This window comes from Sciurus vulgaris (genome assembly GCF_902686455.1).
Source record: "Sciurus vulgaris genome assembly, chromosome: 2".
In the NCBI taxonomy this organism is placed as follows: Eukaryota; Metazoa; Chordata; class Mammalia; order Rodentia; family Sciuridae; genus Sciurus; species Sciurus vulgaris.
In genome coordinates this window covers 158,444,510-158,470,386 of record NC_136462.1, presented here as the reverse complement: position 1 = coordinate 158,470,386, position 25,877 = coordinate 158,444,510, and the positions used below count along the sequence as shown (strand labels likewise).

The 25,877-nt window shown below is 36.9% G+C and overlaps 1 protein-coding gene across 1 annotated transcript in view; it reads right to left on the bottom strand.

Annotated features, from left to right (window-relative positions):
* The window catches only part of RALGAPA2 (Ral GTPase activating protein catalytic subunit alpha 2), a 309,855-nt gene that overhangs the window by 263,406 nt on the left and 20,572 nt on the right, over positions 1–25,877 (bottom strand). The window contains 2 exon segments of the mRNA XM_079124240.1: positions 15,540–15,592; positions 19,519–19,629. Of these exon segments, the coding sequence (XP_078980366.1) occupies positions 15,540–15,592; positions 19,519–19,629 (164 nt within the window).

Genomic DNA, 25,877 nt, shown 5'->3' with positions numbered 1-25,877 from the left:
TGTATGATTACACAAATGGTACAACTCTACTTCGTGTACAACCAGAGAAACAAGTTGTACCCATTTGTTTACAATGAATGAAAATAAATAAATTATTTAAAAAATAAAAATACAGCACACCGCAGAGAAGAATAAAAACCCAACAATTTATGAAATTAAAAAATACAAAATTTAAATCCATAATAGAAGAGAAGGGTCTGAGCTTAACATTCCAAAATTAAGCAAATGTGTTTATAAAATATGTTGCAGGATTCCAGCATCCATGCTATAGCTTGACAACTTCCAAATTATGCATTACAAAACTTAATTAACCCAGGAAAATCACACACACACACACACACACACACACACACACGCACACACACACAGAATTTCATGCTATTAAGAACATAAAAATAAGTCTTAGGATCACAGTCCTCATGATAGAACAAATCTATGATGTACACAATTATTTGGCCATTAAGAGTAGCTATAACACCCCTAACCAATGAGAATGACTTTTTTTCCTCACTCCAGAACAAATTTGGTCACGTTATTCTAAGGTAATAAAAGTCCTTGTACTTTGGTTATAACTACTTTTATAAAAAGTATAGAATCCAAAACTGGTCAAAATACCTTCCTTTGTATTACTATTTTAGAATGAAAATCCCCCTTCTAGGGAAAAGGTACACTCAGACGTTGTTGGGAATGTAAATTGGTGCAACTATTATGGAAAGAAGTATGGAGATTCCTCAGAAAATTGGAATGGAACCACCATTTGATATACTTATCCCCCTCCTTAGCCTATACCTAACGAACTTAAAATCAGCATACTATAGTGACGCAGCCACATCAATGTTTATAGCAGCTCAATTCAAAACAGCTAAGCTATGGAACCATAGCTTTTTACTATTTCAAAATTAATTTCATTTATTTTTATTTTAGTCATTGACAAATAATTGTATTTATTGGGATACAAAGCGATGTGTTTTTTCATTTATTTATTTATTTTTCATTCATTTATTTGGGAACTGAACTCAGGTTCCTGTACATGCTAGGCAAATGCTTTACCATTTAGGTACATACCCACCCCTCAAAGTGATGGGCTGATGATATATGTACACATTGTGGAATGATTGCAAGACGCTAATTAATATATCCATCACCTCACATACTTGTCATTTTTGTTGAAAACACTCAAAACTTATTCTTTTAGCAATTTTGAAATATAAAATGCATTACTATTAACTATGATCACCATGCTCAAAACTTAATTTTTCCTGTTTAACTGAAACGTTGTACCCTTTAAACAAGGAGTCTTTTTCTACCCATTCCCTAGACTCCAGTCTCTGAAAACTGCCATTCTATTCTTTACTTCTTTAAGTTTGACTTTCTTAGATTCCATAAATAAGAGCGATCCTGCAGTATTTGTCTTTCTGTGCTTGGCTTATTTCATTTAGTATTATGTCCTCCAGGTTCGTCCATGTTGACGCGAGTGACAGAATTCCCCTCTTTTTAAAGGCTGAATAGTATTTCATATGCATTCATCCACCGATGGACACCAATGCTGTTTCCATGTCTTGGCTATTGTGATCGATGCTACAGTGAACATGGGAGTGCAGATATCTCTTTGACACATGATTTCAATTCTTTGGATATATACCCAGAAGTGAGATTGGTGGATCATATGGTACTCTATTTTTAGTTTTTGTTTGTTTGTTTGTTTTTGCAGAATCTCCCAGCTGTTATCCATAATGGTTATGCTAATTACATTTCCAACAGTGTACCAGGATTCTCTTTTCTCCTCTTCCTTGCCAACACTTATTTTTCATCTTTTTGGTAACAGCAATTGAAATAGGTATAAAGTGATAGTTCACTGTGGTTTTGATTTGCATTTCCCTGATTATTAATGATGTTGAACATTTGTATGACCTTTTTTCGAGAACGTCTATTCCAATCAGCTTATCTTTCAAGCCCAGAAGTCTAACAGGTATCCTCTATCTTGTGTTACTTTTGTAACTATGCTAACACAAAACCACACTCCCCAAATCAGTTTAATACCAAATACCTGCATACAAGACACCAGGCTTCACACTGGAAGTACAAACATAAAACAAATGTAAATAAAAATGCCTAGTCCTTATTTCCTAGGGTGTCATGACTGGCAAGCAAGAGAGATGATAAAGAAAATACCATTCACAAAACAAAGCACAAAGCTTTTACAGAAATTTCTAAGAGGTGATACAGAAATGAGGGCGAAGTGCCTCACCTCAGAAGGGTTTCATGAAATGTTTCCTGGAAGAAAGCCTACGGGAGAACAGGAATAGAGGAAGAAGATGGAAATGACAAGAGGGGGAAAAAAAAAAGAAAAAAAAAAAAAAAAAAAAAAACCCTAAGTGCCTTAAAGCAACAATAGCAGTAGGAGTGTCAGTTTGGCTGGTGGGTGAGTGAGTAGAGAAGGAGATGGCACAAGGAAGGCAGGTGAGGTTGGGGGTTAATATTCTCATGGGAGCAGTGCAGAGTCCCTGAAAGGGTTCCACCTGGAAGTGAATTTGAGATGGCTGAGAAGAGAGGCAAAAATATCAATGAAGAAGAAATGATAGTATTTCAGAGGAGAAAAAAATGGTCTGAACCATGGTCAGCAAGATAAAGAGAAGCATATAATTAATAGTGATATTGGGAGGTAAAATTGTTAGCATGGCAGGTAGAGTGGTTTGGGTAAATTGAAGATTTAAGAATGACTCCCAGTAGCACGATAGAAGGCAATGCTTTTATTCATGACAACAAATCCAAAAGGAATCTAACACTTGTGAAGAATAAGCATGTCAATTGAGGTTCTGAACATCCTAGAACTGAGTTATCAATGGATCTTAGTGGAGTCTCTCCTCTAGGCAACTGGATATATGGGTCTGGAGGGTAGGATCAGATTGTGATGGTAATGGAGGCCAAGGTAGTGGCTAAAAATGTGTGTAAATCAGTCTTTGGGAGAGAGATTAAAATGAGAAGATAAGATGAATCCCTGGAGATACCCAGTACATTGAGGAAGCTCTGCTAAGAAGGTTAAGGATGAAGGTAAAGGGAGGAGCTAAAGACAAATGTGCAAAGACCAAAGAAGACATCTTTGAGGTACCAGCTATCTATATGTTTATTTATTTTAAAGATCAGAAACACTCATGACTGTACACACAACTGTTAGAAAAAGTTAAAGATGCTAGTAAATGTAGGAAAATAGTTGCCAAGCAATAAAATGGCTTCAGTATTAAATCAAAGGAGCTCAAAGCTCTTGCCTGGAGAAGTCACAATTTTTGTCAACCAGACACCAACTGCCAAGAATGATACAATAAATTAATAAACAAATAATTAATAGCTTTTGCAAAGTTAATTCTCTGGGAAATATGCTATGATGGAGTTAGTGACCAAAAATAGAAGGCCTTGTACTCCTATCTTTCGAGTTACTGACTAGGGGCCTCAAAACAAACACTATGATCAAGGCTAGAAAGCCAAAGGGGCTGATAGCTGAACACCATCATATAATCTACTTCCTGTACAGCAAATTCTTTCTTGAAGACAAATCTGAGCAGCATATCTTTATGTGTGCCATAATAATCTTCAAATTATAAACTAGGGTATTCTTACTGTACTAAAAGCACTAAGAGAAGTTATACCTGACTTCAGTGACATGGCCCTTCTGCTGGCCTGTTTCTCATCAGTTGGCTGCTATCTCATAAAGATGGAAGCCTGGTGCCACCAAAGTCTTCCACGTGTCTTCTTACTGTGTCCTTCCATGCAATTCCTCTGCCTGAGCAAATGAAACAGCAGGGCCTTGGTGCCCTACTTTCTCCTATATTCTCCTTCAAAGAGACCTTGCACCCCAGCTACACTCCAGGATCATTTTCTGACCTCATCTTGTCACTCAATTTTAAAACTTTGTATAGAAGGTACCAAGAAAATTAAAGAGTCAGAATAGGTCTTATCTTGAATTAGATAAACATCTGACACACCCCAGTGTTCTTCAAAGTTTTAATTTAGTCAGGAAACCAATCTGGTACTGAATCATTCTTTTCAGTTTTCCAAAACACATATTGATGTTTTTGACTTAGTTTTCTTTTATTCATACACAACAAAGAAAAACACCTTTTTAATATCAGAAAAAAAGACAACACAGCAGGATGATCTAGATACTGTGAGTCTGCAACAAAAGTAGTCTTCAACTTATTCTGAAGTCAGGCTTGTCATCACCACCACTCTGGATAAATTTTTCAGATTTATAAAATGGATATACTTTAAAGACACTCAAAAATGAACTTAATAAGGCTTGGATATGAAACATCATACCCAATATCTGAGCTATTAAAAATACTCCCAAATGAACAGAATCTTATACAATAATTCAGAGGCTGAAATAATACTCATTCTGATGCTTCCTTTTGTACCCAAATATTGCAAAGGCCATTTTTACTACATTAAAGTCCATGAAGTCAATAAAAGTAAAGCCCAACACAACTGTCTATATCTAAATGCTAAGCCTGACCCTCAGAATGCCCCAGATGAAGGCTACCTTTACTGAGGCAAATATAATCTGACATTTCTTTTACTGTAGCTGATATTCTAAGCTACACTGCTGTGAATGCCACATAAGCTATTGACACCTTGTTTGTAGTTTCACTGGAGAATAAAAAAAAAAAAAAATTTCAAGAAAGCCACACAGTGTGAATAAATATTACTTTTCTGAAAAACACATGGCTCTATTTAATGCTCAGTGCTCAACTACATCTATATGGTAATCCATTATAGCACACTCGAAATCGAAATTAGGTATTACTACTGATCAGCACATCAGGGAATCTGTCATTCTTTTAACTGATTATCCATAGCTCTTTTTTCTTCAGAACCTACTGCATGACCAGGAATAATGTGAAATGTAAGCTGGAGTTTATACAAGATGGCACAGTGTACTCTAAAATGACTGGTCTTCACTTAATTTGTGTGGGAACATTTTTCTTTCCAAATTATTACCAAATGATTGCAGCATATCCCAGTGGATTCACACTTGATTTCAATTCCACTTAGAAAGGTAGGACAGTGAAGAATGAGGAAAATATTATATGCTAATTTATGCAATCTACTAAAACAATGACCAACTAAACCTGTTTTGTCTGAAAGTAGAGAGGTTAGGGAACAACCTTTTCCCAAATGAGCTGCATGGCACATAGATGCCAAGTAAAGAAAATGTTGCCCAGGGAGAAAACAGAAGGTTTGATTTAGAAGAACAGAGGTCTTAGTTACTTGCCCTTTTTAGGTAATAAGTGTTCTGGAAACTCAGGATTAGAATTGGCAGTAAAGTTTAAAGAAAGAATTGTGTGAATGTAAATGCTACTAGTATAGTCTAGTTTCACGAGGACCCCAGGTGCACAGAAGCCCAGCAGCATACACACTTCCATGAGGACCTTTTAAGAAAGAGCAACCCAGTCCTCGGCATCTTGGTTTCTGGCCTCTCACTGCTTAGTAGACATGACTGGATTTTTTTATACAAATAGAATATTTTCATTGAACTCTTTGAGTCTTAACACTTGTTGGAAACCTTTAAAAATCAAGCAAAAGGTAACAAAAGAAGAACCAAATCATCTTAAAAATAAAATGACTACATTTTTAGATAAAAATGTCATATTTTTCTTCTAATACCAGCAATCCCTATCCAACCACTAGTTGTCACGGAATAAGAGAAGCACAGCTCCATATTTTCACATCCTCGATGGTCTTTGACACCATACTCAAATATCACCTCCTGGGAAGAGTCCAACACAACCGGATCCTTCACCAGCATGCTTCTCAGCTGATCACACACAAGACCCACTCCACCATTAGATACTAGATCTACATACTGGGTGCACACAGTATTTCCTTCTGAGCACTGTGTGAATGAATGAAAAAATGAAGACAGCAAAACAAAGTCTGAATTTAATCCGCACACACAGAAAGGAAATGTCCATGTTTAAGGACATAAACACAGTCCTAAATACATCAGAAATACAGGAGAAACAGAGTCTATTGAATAGGCACTTAGTAAAGATAACTGAGAATAGAAATGTGTGTCCAGACATTACGGCACATCTCAACCCATGATTTGATCTTTTAAGAGGCAATATTTTTCTTGGCTAATAAAATGAATAAAAAAATTTCAAAAACTAGACATCTAGAGGAAATATAAAATGTAATTTTTAAAAAGGCCTCTAATTTCTCCCTCTTGTATTTCAAAAATGAATCAATATTAAAATATTGGAAAACCTGATTAGGCAATGAAGACTCAAAGAGGCAAAGAATCCCATCTACAAGTGAAAAACTTACAAAAATTACTGCTTGATTAAAGCACAGATGAAGTTGCAAAAAAAAAAAAAAAAAAAAAGGGTGGGGTTGACTTGCAAGATCCTCCTCCCATAAAAACCCATAAAAATGGAAAATACCAAGAATGAGTCTTCAGTAAGTAAAGGAAACCATCCCAAAGAGTACTGGGAATCTCTCCTCCAAAAGAAATTTGTTAAATAATACAGTAATTCTTTAGATTTCCTGATGCATGTTGTTAAAGGTTTCAAGAGGATGCTGATTATTTTTTAAGATCTATAAAAATAAAGGAAACACATGTATAAATAAGTAATACTATGAAATTAGAAAATATTACATGGAAAGCATGAATCTAGATGGGACTGTTACAGATTCCCAATGTTCCCCCACACTGGGATACTGCACATCACAAGGCCTCCTTAGAATCAAGTAAGATAAAAGAACTGAGAAAAATATTTAAAAAATACAAAGCATGTTTAAAGTTGTAAAATCAATATATAATTAAACATACTACATAAACCTAATAGAAAATGTAGAATATTCACATCAGTGAACAAAAATCAGGCTGATCTCAGTCTTTTCCTTAACAACAAGCTCCAGAGGACAATATAGTAAAGAGATCATTGTAGACAAGCCAAATGGAATGGGCAGTAGAAAACACAGATGCACCCAGGAAAACAGCAGTCCTAAAGCAGATCAAGAACAATACAATTTATGATAAAGATATCTAAAGAATATTATATCTATTTTGAGAAGCAAACAAAATTCAGACTTCAGGGTATGCGTGAGAAGACTACTATTTGAAAATTATATAGCCAGTTATATGTGTTTCAAGTTAAAAGAAAAAAATTCTAGAACTGGAAGTACATCAGCTACATACCTCCCCCTTTCTCAACATACCACAATTCACATTTTAGCAAATACAGAGATTAATCAAAATAATCCAAAGCAAGTGTGCAGGTGTATAAACAATGTGATAGGGAGCTGCATTTACATAATTAGTGTTAATTTGTTTATAAAGTAAATTCCCTAAACAAAAGAGAAGTAACATTCTAAAATTATTATAATAATCTGGGTATAAACTGATTAAAATATCTGAGAAGTGAGATGTACTTTTGTATGTGGGGTTAAAATAAAAGCATAAAGCTATATCATCAAATGCTGCATTATTCTTGACATAGATTGGGGGGAAAAAATGGCTCATATAACATTTGTTCATTTTAAGGATAATTGCCAGGACAAAAGAAAACAGAAAGCATACTTTCCAAATTGTAAGACATTTTCCACAAAGCAAAAATTCAGCAAACTCTCACACAAGAAAACAAAGCTAAAAGCCAAAACTATTTGATTATCTCACACAAAAAGGTAATAAATATAAACAGATAAAATTTCCCTACTAAAGACCAACTCCATCAAAACTGGCTTTCAAACACAGAAAAATTAACAATAAAATCCAGAAAACGATGTCTGAGGTACACGGGAACAAACCTCCACAACAAAGTAATGAATTAAATGCATGAGTTGATTCAGAAACTGTTTTAATTATCTCAATTTATTAATTTCATTAATAAATATTCTTATTAAGTGCCTATCAGTGCCAGGTACCATGCAAAGGATCAGAGAGAGAGAGTGACAGAGACAGAGACAGAGAGAGAAAGAAAGAAAGACACTATTCCTGTTTTAAAAGCTACAGACCCTAAGGGGAAAATGTAAGAAAATCAGTATATGCACAGGAAGTGAAGACAGAAAGGCACACTTTCTGTCAAGGATAAACAGCCTTGAATTTAATCTTGAGGAACACATGGGGTGAGCCCACCAAACAAAAACAGAAGGCAGACGACATAGCAGTATGGGGAGAAAAAAAAAAAAGGCCCTGCTTCTTGTCTTTGACAACTTTGAGAAGTTGTCAGTGGAGACGGAAGTAAGATAAGTGATGAGGACATGAGAGGGAAGCAGAGGCCAGATGAGAAAGGGCCTTGAACCTGTACTGGGAGTTCAATTTTTGTCCTAAAGACAACAGAAATTAGAATTACATCACACAGAGACCATTCAAGATGGGTGAGGGAGACAGAAGAGACAGAAGATCACAGCCTGAAGGCTAGTCAACAGGACACTTCAATCAGGGGAACAGGGTATGAACAAAGGTGGAGGTAGAAGGCAGGAGAGTATCAAAGCACACCAGCATGAGACAGGTAGAACCAGGGAGTAGAGAAAATGCCATCAATATTGAATAAAATGAACAGTTACACAGGAAAACATTTCATAAGGTACTCAAATTCAATATCAAAACATTTTATTAGATGTGAAAACTGCAATATTAAAAAACAGTGGTCTAGGCACCTGATAAATTTCAAGAGGTTATTATTTTACTTTGCTTAAGATCTTGCAACTGTCTAATCTCTTTTTAAAGAAAACCGAATTACACTACTCCTCACATTTAATGAGTTAACATCCAGCAACCTTCACAAATCCTCAAATTAGAAGCATAAAATACTACACATAATAGATGGGTTTTGGCCTGAAGAAAGCACTCACTACAAGAGATTTAAAAGAATTCTTCTTTTCACACAGGCTCTCACCTAGGAGATTGTAGTCACAGTCACATCTGTCATGCTATTCTTCATTTCACACAAGCTTCCATTTTCTGGCTGAAAACTAGCGCATCAGATCTCTCCAATTTTGGTACCAGCCTCAATGAGCTGGCTGTACTTTCTGTGCATTTTTTACAAAAAGAAAAAAATTCACTTCTAGAGAATCTCTGCCTAAGTAACCAGAGAGAAACAGCAAAGCCTCAGTGAGAGCCCACTACCTGATTTTCACCGTCCCAGAAACTCAGAGGATTTACTTGCCTAAGCTCAACTAGAAAGTGTTGTACACATGTAGGTCAACTCACAACTGGCCTTGCTGTCAAGCTCACTCAATAAATGTCCAAGGTCTAAAGCTTCAATCCAGGCGCTTCCCTTCTAACCTATTTAGTGTCACAAGTTCATCAAACACTAGGTGTCACTCTGTAACAGCTACCATGCCATATATCCAAGCAGAAAACAAGTGACAGAAATTTTATCAGAAAGCAAGTATTTGTACCACTCTCTTCTAAATGTACATTTTAAAAAAATTAATCTGTTCAAATTGTGTTGAAACACTTAATTTTAATCATTTAAAAGGAGAAAATAAAAGCTCTTTATGTCTTCTGTTTTTCTAACAAAACAGTATGCTCAAGCTTTACTGTGAATTTTCCATATAGTTAGTCTTGATGTGGTTTCCACCATCTGCCCTTAAAGGATCCTTGGAAGCACTTGCTAGTGCTGCCTTCTACAGGACCTCCTCTTGAGGGTGTCATATACCAGCAAGTCAAGTGGCATGTTACATGACAGGGGCCAGTATGCCAGGAAGCTCAGGGCAGCTGTGCTGCAACAGATAATCACAAGAATGTAATTTCAGACTTCCACAACATCTTGTCTCCAGTTTCCCTTCCCCAAAAGTGAACTGAGTAATTCAGTACATCCTGTTGGTTCAATACCAAGTTTCTCACCTCTAAAGTCTGAATGCATAAGGAAGACTGCAGTATTGAAAGATAATTTGTTCATCAAAAATGGCTCTTTTTAACTTAGACACTTGAATTCTAATTCAAATTACTAACATTCTGAAATAAGATAATCAATTTTTAACCACGAAAAATGCATTCAAAGAACCTCCAGCTAAGATTAGACATTTCTATTCTATTTTTCATCTTCCAGTTTGTAGAGATCACGAACATTCCATGATCAAAAGCAGATACCAGATATAAAAGATTCAAGCCCTGGGCTTTAGTATTTCCCCAGCACCTAGTACAAGGTGCAGCAGTGAAAAGTAATAACAGAACTAATTCACCACAACAGCAACATGAGATCAGTAGGAAAGGTCACAACTGGCCACACAGCTGGCCTTCTACTGTGATCTCTGCAGATGATGCTTGAGAAGTATCTTAGGGCAGATCACATAAAGCCATAATAATGCTATTACTTAGGGTTATTCCCAAAATAATTCAATCTCAACATAAACCACAGTATGACCAACATTATGAAGAAGGTCAGAACAATTACACACCTCCATTATCATTTAAAGTAGTTACAATGCATTACATCCATATCATAAAGGCAACACAATATTCTGATCATGATCATCAGTGGCATTTTCCTTGCCAAGTAGAACTTAGAAAAGCTGTGCGATAGGAAGGGGGTTGTCTGCGTTGGCTCAATTCCTTTTCAAATATTCTCCAGAAAATCCAAATTGATATTACCTTTTTCCCTACTGCAATAAATCTTTTAAAATTATGATTTACAATTATGATAGTGAACCAAGAGCTGCATTCAAAATCTCATTTGTTCTTTGGAAAAGAAAGATCCACTGAAGCATCCAAATATTTGAAATCTTCAATAAGAACTTAAAAGTGTAAGGGTCTGAGAAGAATCTGCTTTTCTTGTTCATTTTATTGTTCTTGTCCCTCCTCCACTCAATAATAGTAAAGTGGTCTTTATGGAAAAAAGAAATAACAAGCAGTAATAGCCTAAGAGTAAAAGGAAGTTCTTTACCTTGGTATGGGCAGGAGGGAGGAGTGCGGAGGACTGCTCAAGCAAAGGAAAGCAGGAGCTATGGAAATGAGTTGATTGTTAAAATAAGATCCACTGCCCTGCTATTTTCTTTGTAGAAAGAAAGAAAAGGGACTCTTAATTCTGTAGGACACGTGGCCTGAATGTGTTGGTTGGGGCTCAGACCAAACATTTTCATCAAAACTCCACAGGAGCTTCTAATTTTTTTCCTTTTCAAAAGTTGGAAATAATATATAGTTCCAGCAAAAAAAGAAGCAATGAGGAGGAGGGGAATAAGACAGGGAAATATGTATCTCAGAATTGTTTGTAATCCTATTGTGTTCCTAATTCTAGTTTTTCATCAAGCAATTTACTATTAATATCTGAAGTAAAACAGTGCTACTAAATATGAAAAGTTAGAAATAACTTTTATATGGAAATAAATCAACATTAAATTATTGGATGGCATAGATAAAGCAAAGGCACATAAAGTAAAATCCAGTCATTTGTTTAACCCACTGTTGCATAACTCCAGGCATGGCACTGGATCCAGTTATGCTACTATTATTAAGAAAGTCATTAAAAGTCCTGTGTCCCTACTTTAAGGAAAAGAATTAGAAGCTAAACTCACAATCTATACAAGCTCACTCAGAGCAACAAAGAACAAGGGACCCATGTTGAATTCCACTAAGAAAGATAGAATTCCACTACAGACCTGGATTCACCACTGGTCAAATTATGACTCCCCAACAAAGCTATACCCAGCAAGACTGCAGGCACATGAGCCTTACTGTCCAATCCATCATTACCACCACACTGCAGGGGGGAAAGGGAGTTAGCACATGGGAAGCCTGGAGTAAATCTCAAACAATCCAATTGATATCTTTAATATCATAGGAACAAATAAACACTGGTGTCTACAGTATTATTTTCCTTCTTCTGTATGCCCATAAGAAGCCCAGTTGTCATTGGCATTCACCTGCTGTGTAGATCACCTGCTGTAATTTGCCTTTTACCTCAATGCTTACCAAACCAGACTCTTCCTCTACCAAAGGAAGAGAAAATAAGAAACACCATGCATCATTCTGAAATGACACTAAATATTTTTTAAGCTTGGCATGAAGAGGATAGATGGAAAGAAGTGGAAGGTATGGTAGGAAGATGAAATACTAAGTAACTTGATTGGCCATAATTAAATATTATTTTCATCTTAAAGCAAGCATGAAAAGAGTAGATGAAATTGTGCATAGCTTTTCAGTTTTGCAGTTATAGAAAACCACCTCGGATACATGTGCCTCCAGTTTATGGAGGTAAATAATCATTCCCCTCAGTCAAGCATACTCTGGTAATAACAGGAAGCCCACAGAAACTATTCAGTAATACCCTAACCCCTAAAGTTCCCTGCCCTGCAAGGACACAGATATATAGGATGCTGAAGATATAACAAAGAGGAATGGTCTTTCAAAGTAACAGAGCTCTTAATGGAAGACTCTAGAACTTCTTTGTCTAGCACTGTAACCTCTAGTCAAATGTGGCTATTTCAAATGTAAATCAAGTAAAATTATTAACAGTAAAAATTAAGTCCTTCAGTTGCACTAGCTTCATTTTGGGCAATCAATTCCCCATCAATTCCTCATGAGGTGATTACCTAACTGGACAATGAGATGAAGAATACTCCCATCATTGTGGCAAAGCAATTGAGAAGATTAGATGTTTAAAGGCTAATCAGAGGTAAATCAATTTAAAATTTAAAACCAAATAAAACTAGTCAGTTCATTTGATACTTGTTTCTTATCTTTTTTATCTAGAAAGTTCTAGGTGAGGAAACATAATTTTTTTTAACATAAAAGTACCAAATAACTCCACAAGAGGGAAGCTGAGAATTTAAGAGACTTTAATCCAACAACAAATATTATCAAGTGCAAATCACTGTGGGGGATACAAAGGATTGTACGCAATGGCTGCCTGCCTCAGGAACTGTATAGTCTCATTAAGAAGCTAAGACAGAGAATAGAGCATAACATATTCATTTGTATTTACTACACAAAATGAAACCTTTATGAAGCTTTGAATGATACATATTTGTTCTATTATATAGGCAACTAATCCTGTGTAAAAATTAATTAATCCTTCCTACTATCGAATTTTTGGACATGAAGGGAAGGTATTGAAACTTCTATGGGGGGTTTAAGACTAGGATCCATGAAGGACTTTTCTGTTGTAGGACAGCTAGTCCTGAGATCAATAAATATAATTCTTGAGACATTAGAGAAACTAATGAGGGGCTAAAAAATTAGCAGAGGAAGAGAACAAAGAAGGAAGAGTGAGGGAGATGAAACATGAGCCACAATGTGACCTGAGATCAACAAGCAAAAAAAAAAAATGGAGGGTGCCAGGGAGTTAATGCCAATATCAGCACTAGGATCTCCAGATGTCTGTGCCCCCCAAGCTCCACCCCAGACTAAGTCTTGGGTACTGAACCTGAAATGATAGCAATAAACCAGGAGGACCCTCAAAGAGAGCTAAAGTGATCCCAATCAAGACCAGTCCCAGATTCCTGGTCAAAGAAAAGAAAAACCATCTGGAAGAAACCAGGATTGATAAATATTGGTTCTGTGTCCAATTAATATTGATCTCAAAGTCAAATGTCACAAAATATGCAAGAAAAGAAATCACTCCGAGTGAGAGACAACTGAAATAGCCAATAGGTTTTGACCATTAGGGACTTTACATATTGTAATTGTCAGATATAAAATATGAAATATTATACAATAAACATTTAAGAAAATTTTTAAAATGTCTAAAAAGGAATAAGGATCAAGAGGTTACCAAAAGTAATCAGTTACATAAGAATACCAACTCAAAAACATGTGAAAATATGAAAAAAAAAATCACTGAAATTTACAGCTCAATAGCTGGGTTAAGCAGTAGGTTAGACCTGAATGAAGAGAGCTAGTGAACTGGAAGAAAGAATTGAAGAGATTTCCCAGAATGCAACACAAGAGATTTGGGGGAAGAGAAAATAAAAGCAATCTTAAGAGACAGAAAAGATAGATCAAGAAGTTTAAATAAGAATCCTAGAAAGTACAGACAAGTATCAGCATTTGAAAAGATAATAGCCAAGAACTGTATAGGCTTTTTGTTTTTTTCCTTGTCACATTCCCTCAAATAGTATGACAACTATTTACATAGCATTTATATTATATTAAGTATTTTAAGTCATCCTGAGATGATTTAAAGTATACTGAAGAATGTATGTAGGTTATATGTAAATACTATGCCACTGTCAGTCAATGATACAATTCCACGGAGTGATTGCCTCCAGAGGTAAGGAAGAATGACAACAAGGAGGACCACCTGAGTAGCTTCTAGTCCATGAAATGGAGAAGGGTAGGGTATCAACAGTACAGGCTTTGTTAGCACATTCTAAAACTTACGTATGTATTACCCATTACAGAAATAAAATAACTGAAATTAACATAAGAGTTCAAACAAATGGTCGGCATATTCATATTTAAGTGGTAGACTTAATTAAAGTTCCTCTTAAAAATAACTCCTCTGCAGAAAGTTCATTCACAGAGGGTAACCACAGGAAACACAATAACCACTATAAAATATACTATGAATTAATGTCTGCTACTTTGGGGAAGGAGTACATCTCTCACAGGAGTAAGAGGAGAACCACGTTATTGAGCACCAATCATGAGCCAAGTCCTGAGCGGCAAGTTCACATATCTTGCTTTATTTCATAAACACAGTCAGTCACTCACCATGCTCCCATTGAAAGCTTTCTTTCCCTGGTATTTCCCTCCAGTCAGCTCTGCAGCAAGTGCACATTTGGCCTGTCCTCCACAGTCAAAAAAGTTTATCTTGTCGCACCAACCTAAATACTTCTAACCATGAGTAATTTCTGCACAATCAACAATTAACTTTCAGAATTTATAGTTCAGTTCTGAGGGTAGCTATTCAGGTACCCATAATCTGGCAATTACCTAACACATCTGGGCAAGAAAGATTTTAAGCTTAATACATCAAAGCCTGCAGCTAAACATTGTTCCAGCTTTTAAGAGAATATTATCAACATACAGATATTCAGATACGAATAAAGATCACAACCTTACTAGTAGTCAGAAAATACACATTAGAAACAATGAGTTCTGCATATATTAAAAGACAAATCATCTCTAGCATAGGAAATTTATATAAGACTTAGATATGTTTATATGATCTTCATGATGGAAAGAAGTTTAGCACTATTACTATTTAAAATGTGCATACTCTTGTTTGTTTGTTTATTTATGGTACTGTTAGGGATGGAACGCAAGGCTTTGGAAATGCTAGGCAACTATTCTACCACTAAACTACATCCCCCATCCTTAAAATATACATACTTAATTCTTTCATCTAATAACTTCACTTATAGGTACCTATGCAGGAAAAAAATCTCCCAAATTTTTAAAAAATAAAATCACAAGAACATTCTTTGCTGCATGGTTTGTAAAAGTGGAAGGAAGGGAGGGAGGGAGGGACGGACAGATGGACACATTTATCCATAGCCATTTATTTCTATTTGTCTTCAAGGGAAATTAAAAATCTAAAACACCATATCTTTTATAAAAATCTTGAAAGCTGAAAGAATTAACCAAAACTTACTTCAAAAAGAAAGAGGATGGAGTCCAGCTCCTCCCTTTGTGACTTATTATTCCCTGAAATATTAAAAGAAAATAGTTATCATGATAACATTTAAACTTTAGGTTACTACATATTATGTTAAAAGACACCTTAAAACATTTAAGCATCAATAAACATTCATTTATACAAAAATATCTAGAGGCAGCATGAGGCAAAAATAAGAAATGCAGTAGACAACTGAGCCAAAACAGAGCTGCCCTTTACTAGATATTTTGATACAGATTCCATGTTCCTCAACCTGTAGCAGGTAATTCATTAATTTCTCAACTAGTTATTATCAGCTCAAATTGTAGTTGAATGTCAGCAAAAACAAAGACTTCTAGCTTGGTAACAGAAACAGGCACAGAGCAAGAAACATCTATAAAAAGTGGTATTATCTCTTTGGGCAATGGTATATTGTTCTTTTGATAATAACAATAATAGTCACCACAATACCTCCAGGAACAGTCTTCATTTATTGTGACATGCAAAAGTAGTCATGGGCAATATATAGATGAACGGGTAAAAACAGGCAACAAACTAGATGAGCAAGCCCCTGATCTAACTGAATCTCCAGAGTTCCATGAGGTAGGTTTCATTCATTGAACAAATACTAAAGAAGGTCTATAATTCAGGGATTATTCTAGCTCCTAAAGCTATAGAAATGAACAGACAGACAACAATCCCTACACTGAAGAAGATTACATTCTGGCAGGAGGAGGCACTCTATAAATTAATAAGTGAGAAAAACCAAGAGGGAAAGCAGACGGAGCAATCAAAAAGGGGTGGTGTGCAATTTTGATTAGGAGCAGCATGAAATACCTTTCTGGTAAAGTAACAATTTAGTAGAGATTCAAAGAGGTAAGGAAGCAAGTTGTATGAAAACTGGGGGTAAGGAACCAAGCTATATGGAAATTTAAGGGAGGAATGCTCCAGGCAGAGGGACTGGACAGTACAAAGTCCCTGTGGCTAAGAATGTTTGGCAGGATAAGAAAACAACCAGAAGGTCCTTGAGGCTGGAGTGAAGAAGGGGAGATTGTAGCAGGTGAAGTAGAGAGTAGGCGGAGCAAAGGAAGTCAGATTAGGTACAGCCTGAGGTCACTGTAAAGACTCTGGGAATGAGAAGCCATTTCAGGGTTTAGATCCACAGAGTTATGATTTAACTCACATTTTTAAAGCATGGTTCCAGCTACTCTTTTGAAAGAAATGTTGGGGTAGGGAAAGGTGCAGGTATGGTGATAAGGAGACCTTTTCTGAAGTTATTGCTACAGTCTAGGGTAGGATAACAGGAGCTTCACTGTTATTGGTATAGGCAAATGAGACAAGGTCAATGGTTCTGGATATATTTTGAAAATAGAGCTAATAACTCCAAAGTTTTGGCCTGAATAACTGGAAAGCTGAAGTTATCACAAAGTAGTTTCATTATGCCTACATTTTCTTTTTATTCCTTTTGGGGGGCATACTATTTTCCCCTACACTTTCAATATAACACAGATTATACTAAAAGCAAGAAACTTCAAAAATGTCACCCTGTTTTTAGTGGTTCTTCACTGAGTTCTTAAATTGAAAAAAATGAACACAGTCTTTCCACTCCTTCAAGAGATGTTTTTTTTTTTCTCTATTCCTTGAATCTGGGATGCCATGTGACTTGCTCTGGCCAACCTGACATTAGCAAATGTGAGAGACTTGCTGAGCCTGGGACTCTGCCACCAAGTGAAAAAGTCCAATCTAATATGCTAGTTGGGTAATGAGAAGCTACATGGAGAACTAAGGCACGCTGGTCAGCAGCTTGCCAATCACCAAACATATGAATGAGGCCATCCAACACCAGCTGACCTCAGAGCCATGAGCCAGTCTAATTAAGAACTAATTAAGAACCTAGAGAATCATAATTTGAATGTTTGCTGTTTTGGGGCATTCAGTTTGGGGTCAGTTTGTTATGCAGCACAAATTAAATGATATAGTCTTGAACAGCCATGTTTTCCTAAAAGAATAGATAGAAGAAAGGGGAAAGAGAACAGTAGGGAAAGACAAAGAAGAAAGGGGGGACCCTTTAAAAAGAGGGAGTTTCTTTTTTAATCTGGGGTTTCAATTTTTTCTTGGCTATTTTAATTGTACACAATATCACACTTTAATACTCCACACACCTGTGAGAGAAAGTGAAGTGGAGTAAGGGCAGGAAATATCAAAGTAAGGGTAGGTAAATATCAAACCATTTCATATTTGAAATATTTACCAATGTGGAAAAAATCAAACTCAAGATTTAAATTAATTTGTAAATCACAGGGGTTGGGGTGGAGAACGAGAAATCCATTAAAAATAAAACACACTGGTATTCTGGGTACATGCTCACATATGATTATTAGTTTGATGATTAGTTTGAGCATACAGCATTCACTTAACTCCAAGACACCTATCATAGGTCAGAGCCCACCTTGTTGCCTGGTCCCAAATCCCTTCCCCTCCACACTTGACATGTTCCTCTGTTTGGAGCAATCAGGGCATCTGACAGGAAGCCCCTCCATTTTTCCTCTTGACCTCAATAAGTCTTTGTGTCTACACTCATCATCTTATCTTTTCCTCCTTACTTAAAAAGGTCACCTTGTACCCTTCCAGATATCACTGATTCTCTTCATCTGGTTATTCATTTGTAACCTTTGTAATAAATAGGAAAACATTTTATAGTAAATGAGTAAACAGGTAGTGTTTCTCTGAGTTCTGTGAACTGCTCTAGCCAATTAATCAAACCCATGCAGCAAGTCTTAGGAACCCCAAATTATAGCCAACTGATTACAGGAAAAGGTCACAACCTAGGGCTTCTGACTGGCAATCTGAAGTGAGGGCAATTTGAAGCTCTTAACTGAGACCTTAACCTGTGAGATCTAATGCTATCTCCAAGAAGAAAGCATCAGCATCAGGATTGAATTGAGTTACAGGGCACCTAGAGAATGCTCGCTGCAAAATATGATGTCAGAATGTTGGGTTGAATGGTGTGATAGAGTAGACAAGGATCTTTGGTTTGTTTTTCCTAACTAAAATAATTTCCCCAACAGATAACATGAAAACAAAAGATGAAGATAGTGATACCAGCTATCATTTATTGATCATGTATATGTGCCAAAATCCGTTCTAAAATCCTAGGATACCTGTTAACCTGTTTAATGCTAACAGGAGGAAGCCACCCCAGAGACAGGTCAAATGCTCTGAGGCTAAGCTGGATCCCCCAGCTACACTATGCTGCCACTTAAATACACAGCAGAATGTATATGTGACATTTTTAGTTTGCCTTTCAAATGATGTTTTACATGTAGGCAAAACCATAAATATGATACATTAATAATACATATGGAAGGATACACAGAAAATTTTCCACAGAGGTTGCTTCTGCAAAGGAGGAGAGAAAGTCTGGTCAAAAAAGACACTTCTGTTTTCATTCCAAGCCTTCTAATGGAATCTAAATTTTTAATACCATGCATATATTAATTTTCCTCCTTTTCTTGGTGGGGGTGGGGAACAGGGATTGAACTCAGGGCCACTCGACTACTGAGCCACATCCCCAGCCCTTTTAGAGACACGGTCTCACTGAATTGTTTAGCACCTCACTTTTGCTGAGGCTGGCTTTGAACTCTTCATCCTCCTGCATTAGCCTCCCGAGCCACTGGAATTACAGGTGTGTGCCACTGTGCCCAGCTCCTTCTTTTTAAATAAATTATTCCTTTGGAACTTATACCTTCTGCAGGTCACTCTTCTATTTTCTCTTTACCTATTAGTTGTTAATTAATATTTGTAAAAGGGAAGGCTTAAGGGAAACAAAGATATCAACCATTCCATCATGATCTCACAGCTTTGCTGAAGGCCTAATAAGAAAACAAATAAAGCTTAAAAATGTAGAATGTATGGCTCATAACACATACAACTTCTAAAATTTCCTGAATATTTAAAAAATTAAAGAAATACTTACCTTTTAATTTTAAACTATTTTCCAGTGTTATAAAATTTTCATAGAAGATGAAATATATCTGTGAATAGTTGGTCTCAAAAAACTGCTTAAGATCACTTGCATCCACATTATCTGAAAAGAAAATGTTTTCATTTTCACAATTAGCAGAATTCAGAAACAACCTTTTCAGAAATGAAGGAAAGCTAGCGTTATCCCCTTACAAGGCAAAACAAAACAGTATTCCCATTTGTTTATTCTTTACCTAAGAGAGTTCTGAATTGCATCTGGGGTGCCAACCACCACAAGACCTGTGCAGGAGACTGTGAGACCGACTCAAGGAGGTAAGAACTGATGTGGGCACAGCACTGACAGGCCAGCTAAAAGGTCAGAGGTGGAAGAGGTAGGTGGGTCTGGGGGAGGGATAAGATGACTTCCTATTAGAGGATGGGGATGTGGAGAGATATGTGGAAGAGGCAGCTTTCGACATAGGCCTTGAAGAGGGATGGGTTTATACCTCTGGAAACAAACATTGCCTGTGGAGTCTTTCATGGACCAATCTTTCCTCCCTCCCAACATAACTCTCTGGGCATGAAAAGAGTAACCAACTCAAGTGAACCAGCACATGCTCCTTACCATATCCACCCAGTCATGCTCATCTGGACTCATATGTTCCACCTTCCCTCCTATTTCTAGGTGACCTGTCCCCACTCCTACTCAGTTCCTGTGGGACCTGCCAAGTGCTCCTAGAGTTGTCCCCATTGTACCAGACAGTTTTGCTAAGATCAGGAACTGCAAGTAGATAAGCGGGTGGTACTGGGGACTAGCCCAGAGACAACAACCTCTAGGTCTGAACAGCAACTTGGCTACATCTGCTGAGGGTACCAGTGAGCCCCAGAGAAACTTCACAATTCTGAGAATCAGAGTAGATATCCACTGTCAACACACTTTTGTATATTTTCCTCAGCTAACAAGGCTGCTTGTACCATTTACAGGATCCTGACCAAGGAGTTAGTGCTTTGAAAGAATACACTAGTAACCCGAACAAAATTAAAAGGGCTTCCTTAAAATTCTACAAGTATTACTCAAGAAAAAAATATGTTGGTATTCAATCTATAATAGTGGTGGTCAATTGCTTTTGCAGTTCTAAAATTGTGACTATATGGAAACATACCCATTACTATGTTCAAATTCTATAAAATTAACAATAATGCAGATGGATCTACAAAAATTTTCCCTGCTTCTTTGAACTCACACATATTAGCAAGTAATATAAGCTGCCAATTTTATGTTACATTTACTGCACAAAAATAACACTGAGCACAGAGCAGTAAAAGTTGCTAGTAACTAACAAATTTACCTGTGTGGAAGCAGGTAACAATGAAATTAGCATTACCAACACACATGAACATTATCATTCTCATGAGCTACACAGCTTGCCAAGGAATCCTCGAGTCCCTATGCAGAATCTGCCAGTTCCAAGAAGGGTTTTGTGTATTTTAATTCCAGTGCAAACTGCTAGCCCATCTGTCACTAACTGTTTCCTCTGCTGGAAACACAATAAACCCAGTCAGCTCCCACTCACCCTCACTGGTCAGTTGAAACATTGTTATCCCACACCCAGACTAGTTCTGCACCTTTGATGTGTGATCTCCACCAGGTTCTTCCCTGTTTTGGAACATGTTATACTTTACTTCATTTCCAGTGGAATGCTGATTAAATGCCTGTCTTAATTCTGATTGAATCATCTGTTTTCTTTGTTAGGTATAGTTCCTATCCTCACATTCCCTGCATCTAGCACAATATTTAGTTCAATATTTTCTTTAATCAGTTGAATAAAAGAAATGACCTATGACGCAGATAAAAATGATGACTACAAAAATAAACCTATAATAAGAAAGAAATAGCCTAACCCTCAAATCTTGAGGGTTATCAAAAGATAAATTTCATCTCTCTGCTGAGGACTCCCAATTTTGATTTGCAGCCCTGGTATCTCCCCCTGTGGGCCCTACTCTCAAAGTCAATGCATCACATGAGGGTCTAAAAGGCCTTTCAATAGTTAAACTCAGAGCTCAACGACATTGAAACAAAAGAAACAATACAAAAAACTGACAAAATAAATAGTTGGTTCTTTGAAAAAATAAACAAAATTGATAAACCTTTAGCCACACTAACAAAGAGAAGACGAGAGAAAACCCAAATCACTAAAATTCGGAATGAACAAGGAAATATCACAACAGACACGATTGAAATACAAGACATAATTAGAAGCTATTTTGAAAATCTATACTCCAACTAAATAGAAAATTTTGAAGACATCAACAGGTTTCTAGAGACATATGAATTGCCTAAACTGAACGAGGAGGACATACACAATTTAAATAGGCCAATTTCAAGTAATGAAATAGAAGAGGTCATCAAAAGCCTACCAACAAAGAAAAGTCCGGGACCAGATGGGTTCTCAGACAAGTTCTACAAAACCTTTAAAGAAGAGCTCATTCCAATACTTCTCAAAGTATTCCATAAAACAGAAGAGGAGGGAACCCTCCCAAACTCATTCTATGAAGCCAATATCACACTGATACCTAAACCAGACAGAGACACATCGAGGAAAGAAAATTTCAGACCAATATCCTTAATGAACATCGACGCAAAAATTCTCAACAAAATTTTAGCAAATCGCATACAAAAACATATTAAAAAGATAGTGCACCATGATCAAGTGGGTTTCATCCCAGGGATGCAAGGTTGGTTCAACATCAGGAAATCAATAAATGTAATTCACCACATCTATAGACTTAAAGTCAAGAATCACATGATTATTTCAATAGATGCAGAAAAAGCATTTGATAAAATACAGCACCCCTTCATGCTCAAAACACTAGAAAAAATAGGGATAGTGGGAACATTCCTTAACATTGTAAAGGCCATTTATGCTAAGCCCATGGCTAATATCATTCTAAATGGTGAAAAACTGAAAGCATTCCCCCTAAAAACTGGAACAAGGCAGGGATGCCTTCTTTCACCACTTCTATTCAATATCGTCCTTGAAACTCTAGCCAGAGCAATTAGACAGACCAAAGAAATTAAAGGGATACGAATAGGAAAAGAAGAACTCAAACTATCCCTATTTGCTGATGATATGATTATATACTTAGAGGAACCAGGAAATTCCACCAGAAAACTTTTAGAACTCATAAGTGAATTCAGTAAAGTAGCGGGATATAAGATCAATGCACATAAATCTAATGCATTTTTATACATAAGTGATGAATCTTTGGAAAGAATAATCAGGAAAACTACCCCATTCACAATAGCCTCGAAAAAAATAAAATACTTGGGAATCAATCTCACAAAAGAGGTGAAAGACCTCTACAATGAGAACTACAGAACACTAAAGAAAGAAATTAAAGAAAACCTTACAAGATGGAAAGATCTCCCATGTTCTTGGATAGGCAGAATTAATATTGTCAAAATGGCCATACTACCAAAAGTGCTATACAGATTCAATGCAATTCCAATTAAAATCCCAATGATGTACCTTACAGAAATAGAGTAAGCAATTATGAAATTCATCTGGAAGAATAAGAAACCCAGAAAACTAAAGCAATCCTCAGTAGAAAGAGTGAAGCAGGGGGTATCGCAATACCAGATCTTCAACTCTATTACAAAGCAATAGTACCAAAACGGCATGGTATTGGTACCAAAATAGAAAGGTAGATCAATGGTACAGAATAGAGGACATGGACACAAACCCAAATAAATACAATTTTCTCATACTAGACAAAGGGGCCAAAAATATGCAATGGAGAAAAGATAGCCTCTTCAACAAAGGGGGCTGGGAGAAATGGAAATCCATATGCAACATAATGAAACTAAACCCATATCTCTCACCATGCACGAAACTAAAATCAAAATGGATTAAGGACCTCGGAATCAGACCAGAGACCCTGCAAATTATAGAAGAAAAAGTAGGTCCAGATCTTCAACATGTCGGCTTCGGACCAGACTTCTTCAACAGGACTCCCATAGCACAAGAAATAAAAGCAAGAATCAATAACTGGGATAGATTCAAACTAGAAAGCATTCTCTCAGCAAAGGAAACTATCAGCAATGCAAAGAAAGAGCTTACAGAGTGGGAGAAAATCTTTGCCAATCATACTTCAGATAGAGCACTAATCTCCAGAATATATAAAGAACTCAAAAAACTCTACACCAAGAATACAAATAACCCAATCGACAAATGGGCTAAGGAAATGAACAGACACTTCACAGAAGATCTACAAGCAATCAACAAACATATGAAAAAATGTTCAACATCTCTAGTAATAAGAGAAATGCAAATTAAAACCATCCTAAGATTCCATCTCACCCCAATCAGAATGGCGATTATCAAGAATACAAGCAACAACAGGTGTTGGCGAGGATGTGGGGAGAAAGGTACACTCATACATTGCTGGTGGGGCTGCAAATTAGTGCAGCCACTCTGGAAAGCAGTGTGGAGATTCCTTAGAAAACTTGGAATGGAACCACCATTTGACCCAGCTATCCCACTCCTTGGCCTATACCCAAAGGACTTAAAATCAGCATACTACAGAGATACAGCCACATCAATGTTCATAGCTGCTCAATTCACAATAGCTAGACTGTGTAACCAACCTAGATGTCCTTCAATTGATGAATGGATAAAGAAACTGTGGTATATATATACAATGGAATATTACTCTGCCATAAAGAATGATAAAATTATGGCATTTGCAGGCAAATGGATGAAATTGGAGAATATCATGCTAAGTGAGATAAGCCAATCTCAAAAAACCAAAGGTCAAATGATAAGTGGATGAGGACACATAATGGGGGGAGGGAGAGGTTAGTGTTAGGGTTAGAGTTAGGGTTAGGGAGGGGGGCAAGAATGGAGGAAGGAAGGACTGTATAGAGGGAAAAGAGGGGTGGGAGGGGTGGGGGGAAGGGAAAAAAATAACAGAATGAATCAAACAACATTACCCTATGTAAATCTATGATTACACAAATAGTATGCCTTGACGCCATGTACAAACAGAGAAAGAACATCTATCCCATTTGTTTACAATAAAAAAAAAGGAGGCATTAAAAAATAATAATAATAAAATAAAAGTCCTTTCAAATTAAACACTGCCAAAGGGAAGTCCTCTCCATCAGATCCAGTTCCAAATCTGTCAGGTTTTTCCATCTCAATAACAGTTATCACCAAGCATCAGCAGCAGCCAGCTATTCAAGCCTAAGTCTAGCATTCTCTGGGTTCACTCCTTCACCACCCATCTCCAACATATCAGTCTCCCCTATCAGCTCATGTTCAACATGTGTCCTATCCCTGAGCTGCTTCTGCCCTCCAAGGCTCTGCCTGGTCTACACTGCCAAGAATCCATATGGGGCTGTAACTACCACCCACTGCCTAGGCTCCCTGCCTCTACCATTCTCCCATTCCCTATAGCAGGCAACTTGAAAATTTAATAATATCAATCAAGTCAGATCACTCCTCTACTTGAACCCATATAACAGCCTTCATTACAGTATTTAAAATGAAATGCAAACTACAAGGCCCTGAAAGACTTTTTGTATTGAATCAACTTAATTGTACAACACTCTTCCCTTCACTTCCTATACTCTAGTCACTATGACTTCTTTCTGTGACCCCAAAGTTCCCTAATATGTTTTCTAATTGTGATGCTCAGAGATACTGCCCCAATCCCCAGATCTTCATACAGCTGGCTCAGTCACGTCACCTCCTCAAATAAATCTAGATGTACTCCATGTGTCCCTCTTTACTTTTCATCTTCTACTGTGCCTTCTTGCTTGGTAGGCCCTGCAATTAATGGAAGGCCCCAAACACAGAAGGCCCTAAGTGAGCAAATAATTTCCCAAACATGGGGAATGTGAGTGCACCGATGCAGCAGGATGGTACAGAGAGATTATTGGGTAATCAGCAACTTCCCTACCTTTTCTTCCTTTGGTACCCCCGAGACACTGGAAATAGCAACCTGAACAAAGAGAGTTCTCAAGAACTTTGAGGAGCCTTGATATCGATGATGATCTCATGAAGCCAAAAGTCCAGGTACCATACACCTTCTTCCTCAGCAATCCAATAACTTTCTTGTGGATGAGGTATAGATGGTTCTGAGTTTAAAGCTTCCTATGGGTTAGGGACATGGCTCAGTGATAGAGTGCATGCCAGCATGCCTGAGGCTTTGAATTTTATCCCTGGAAGGAAGGAAGGAAGGAAGGAAAGGGTAAGGGGTGGGAGAAGGAAAAGAAAAGCGTAGACGAGAAAGCAAAAAGTAGTCACTACTAGCAAGACAAGTAGACTCATTTAAGGTAACTCAATACATAAGTGAAGCTAGAAGTAT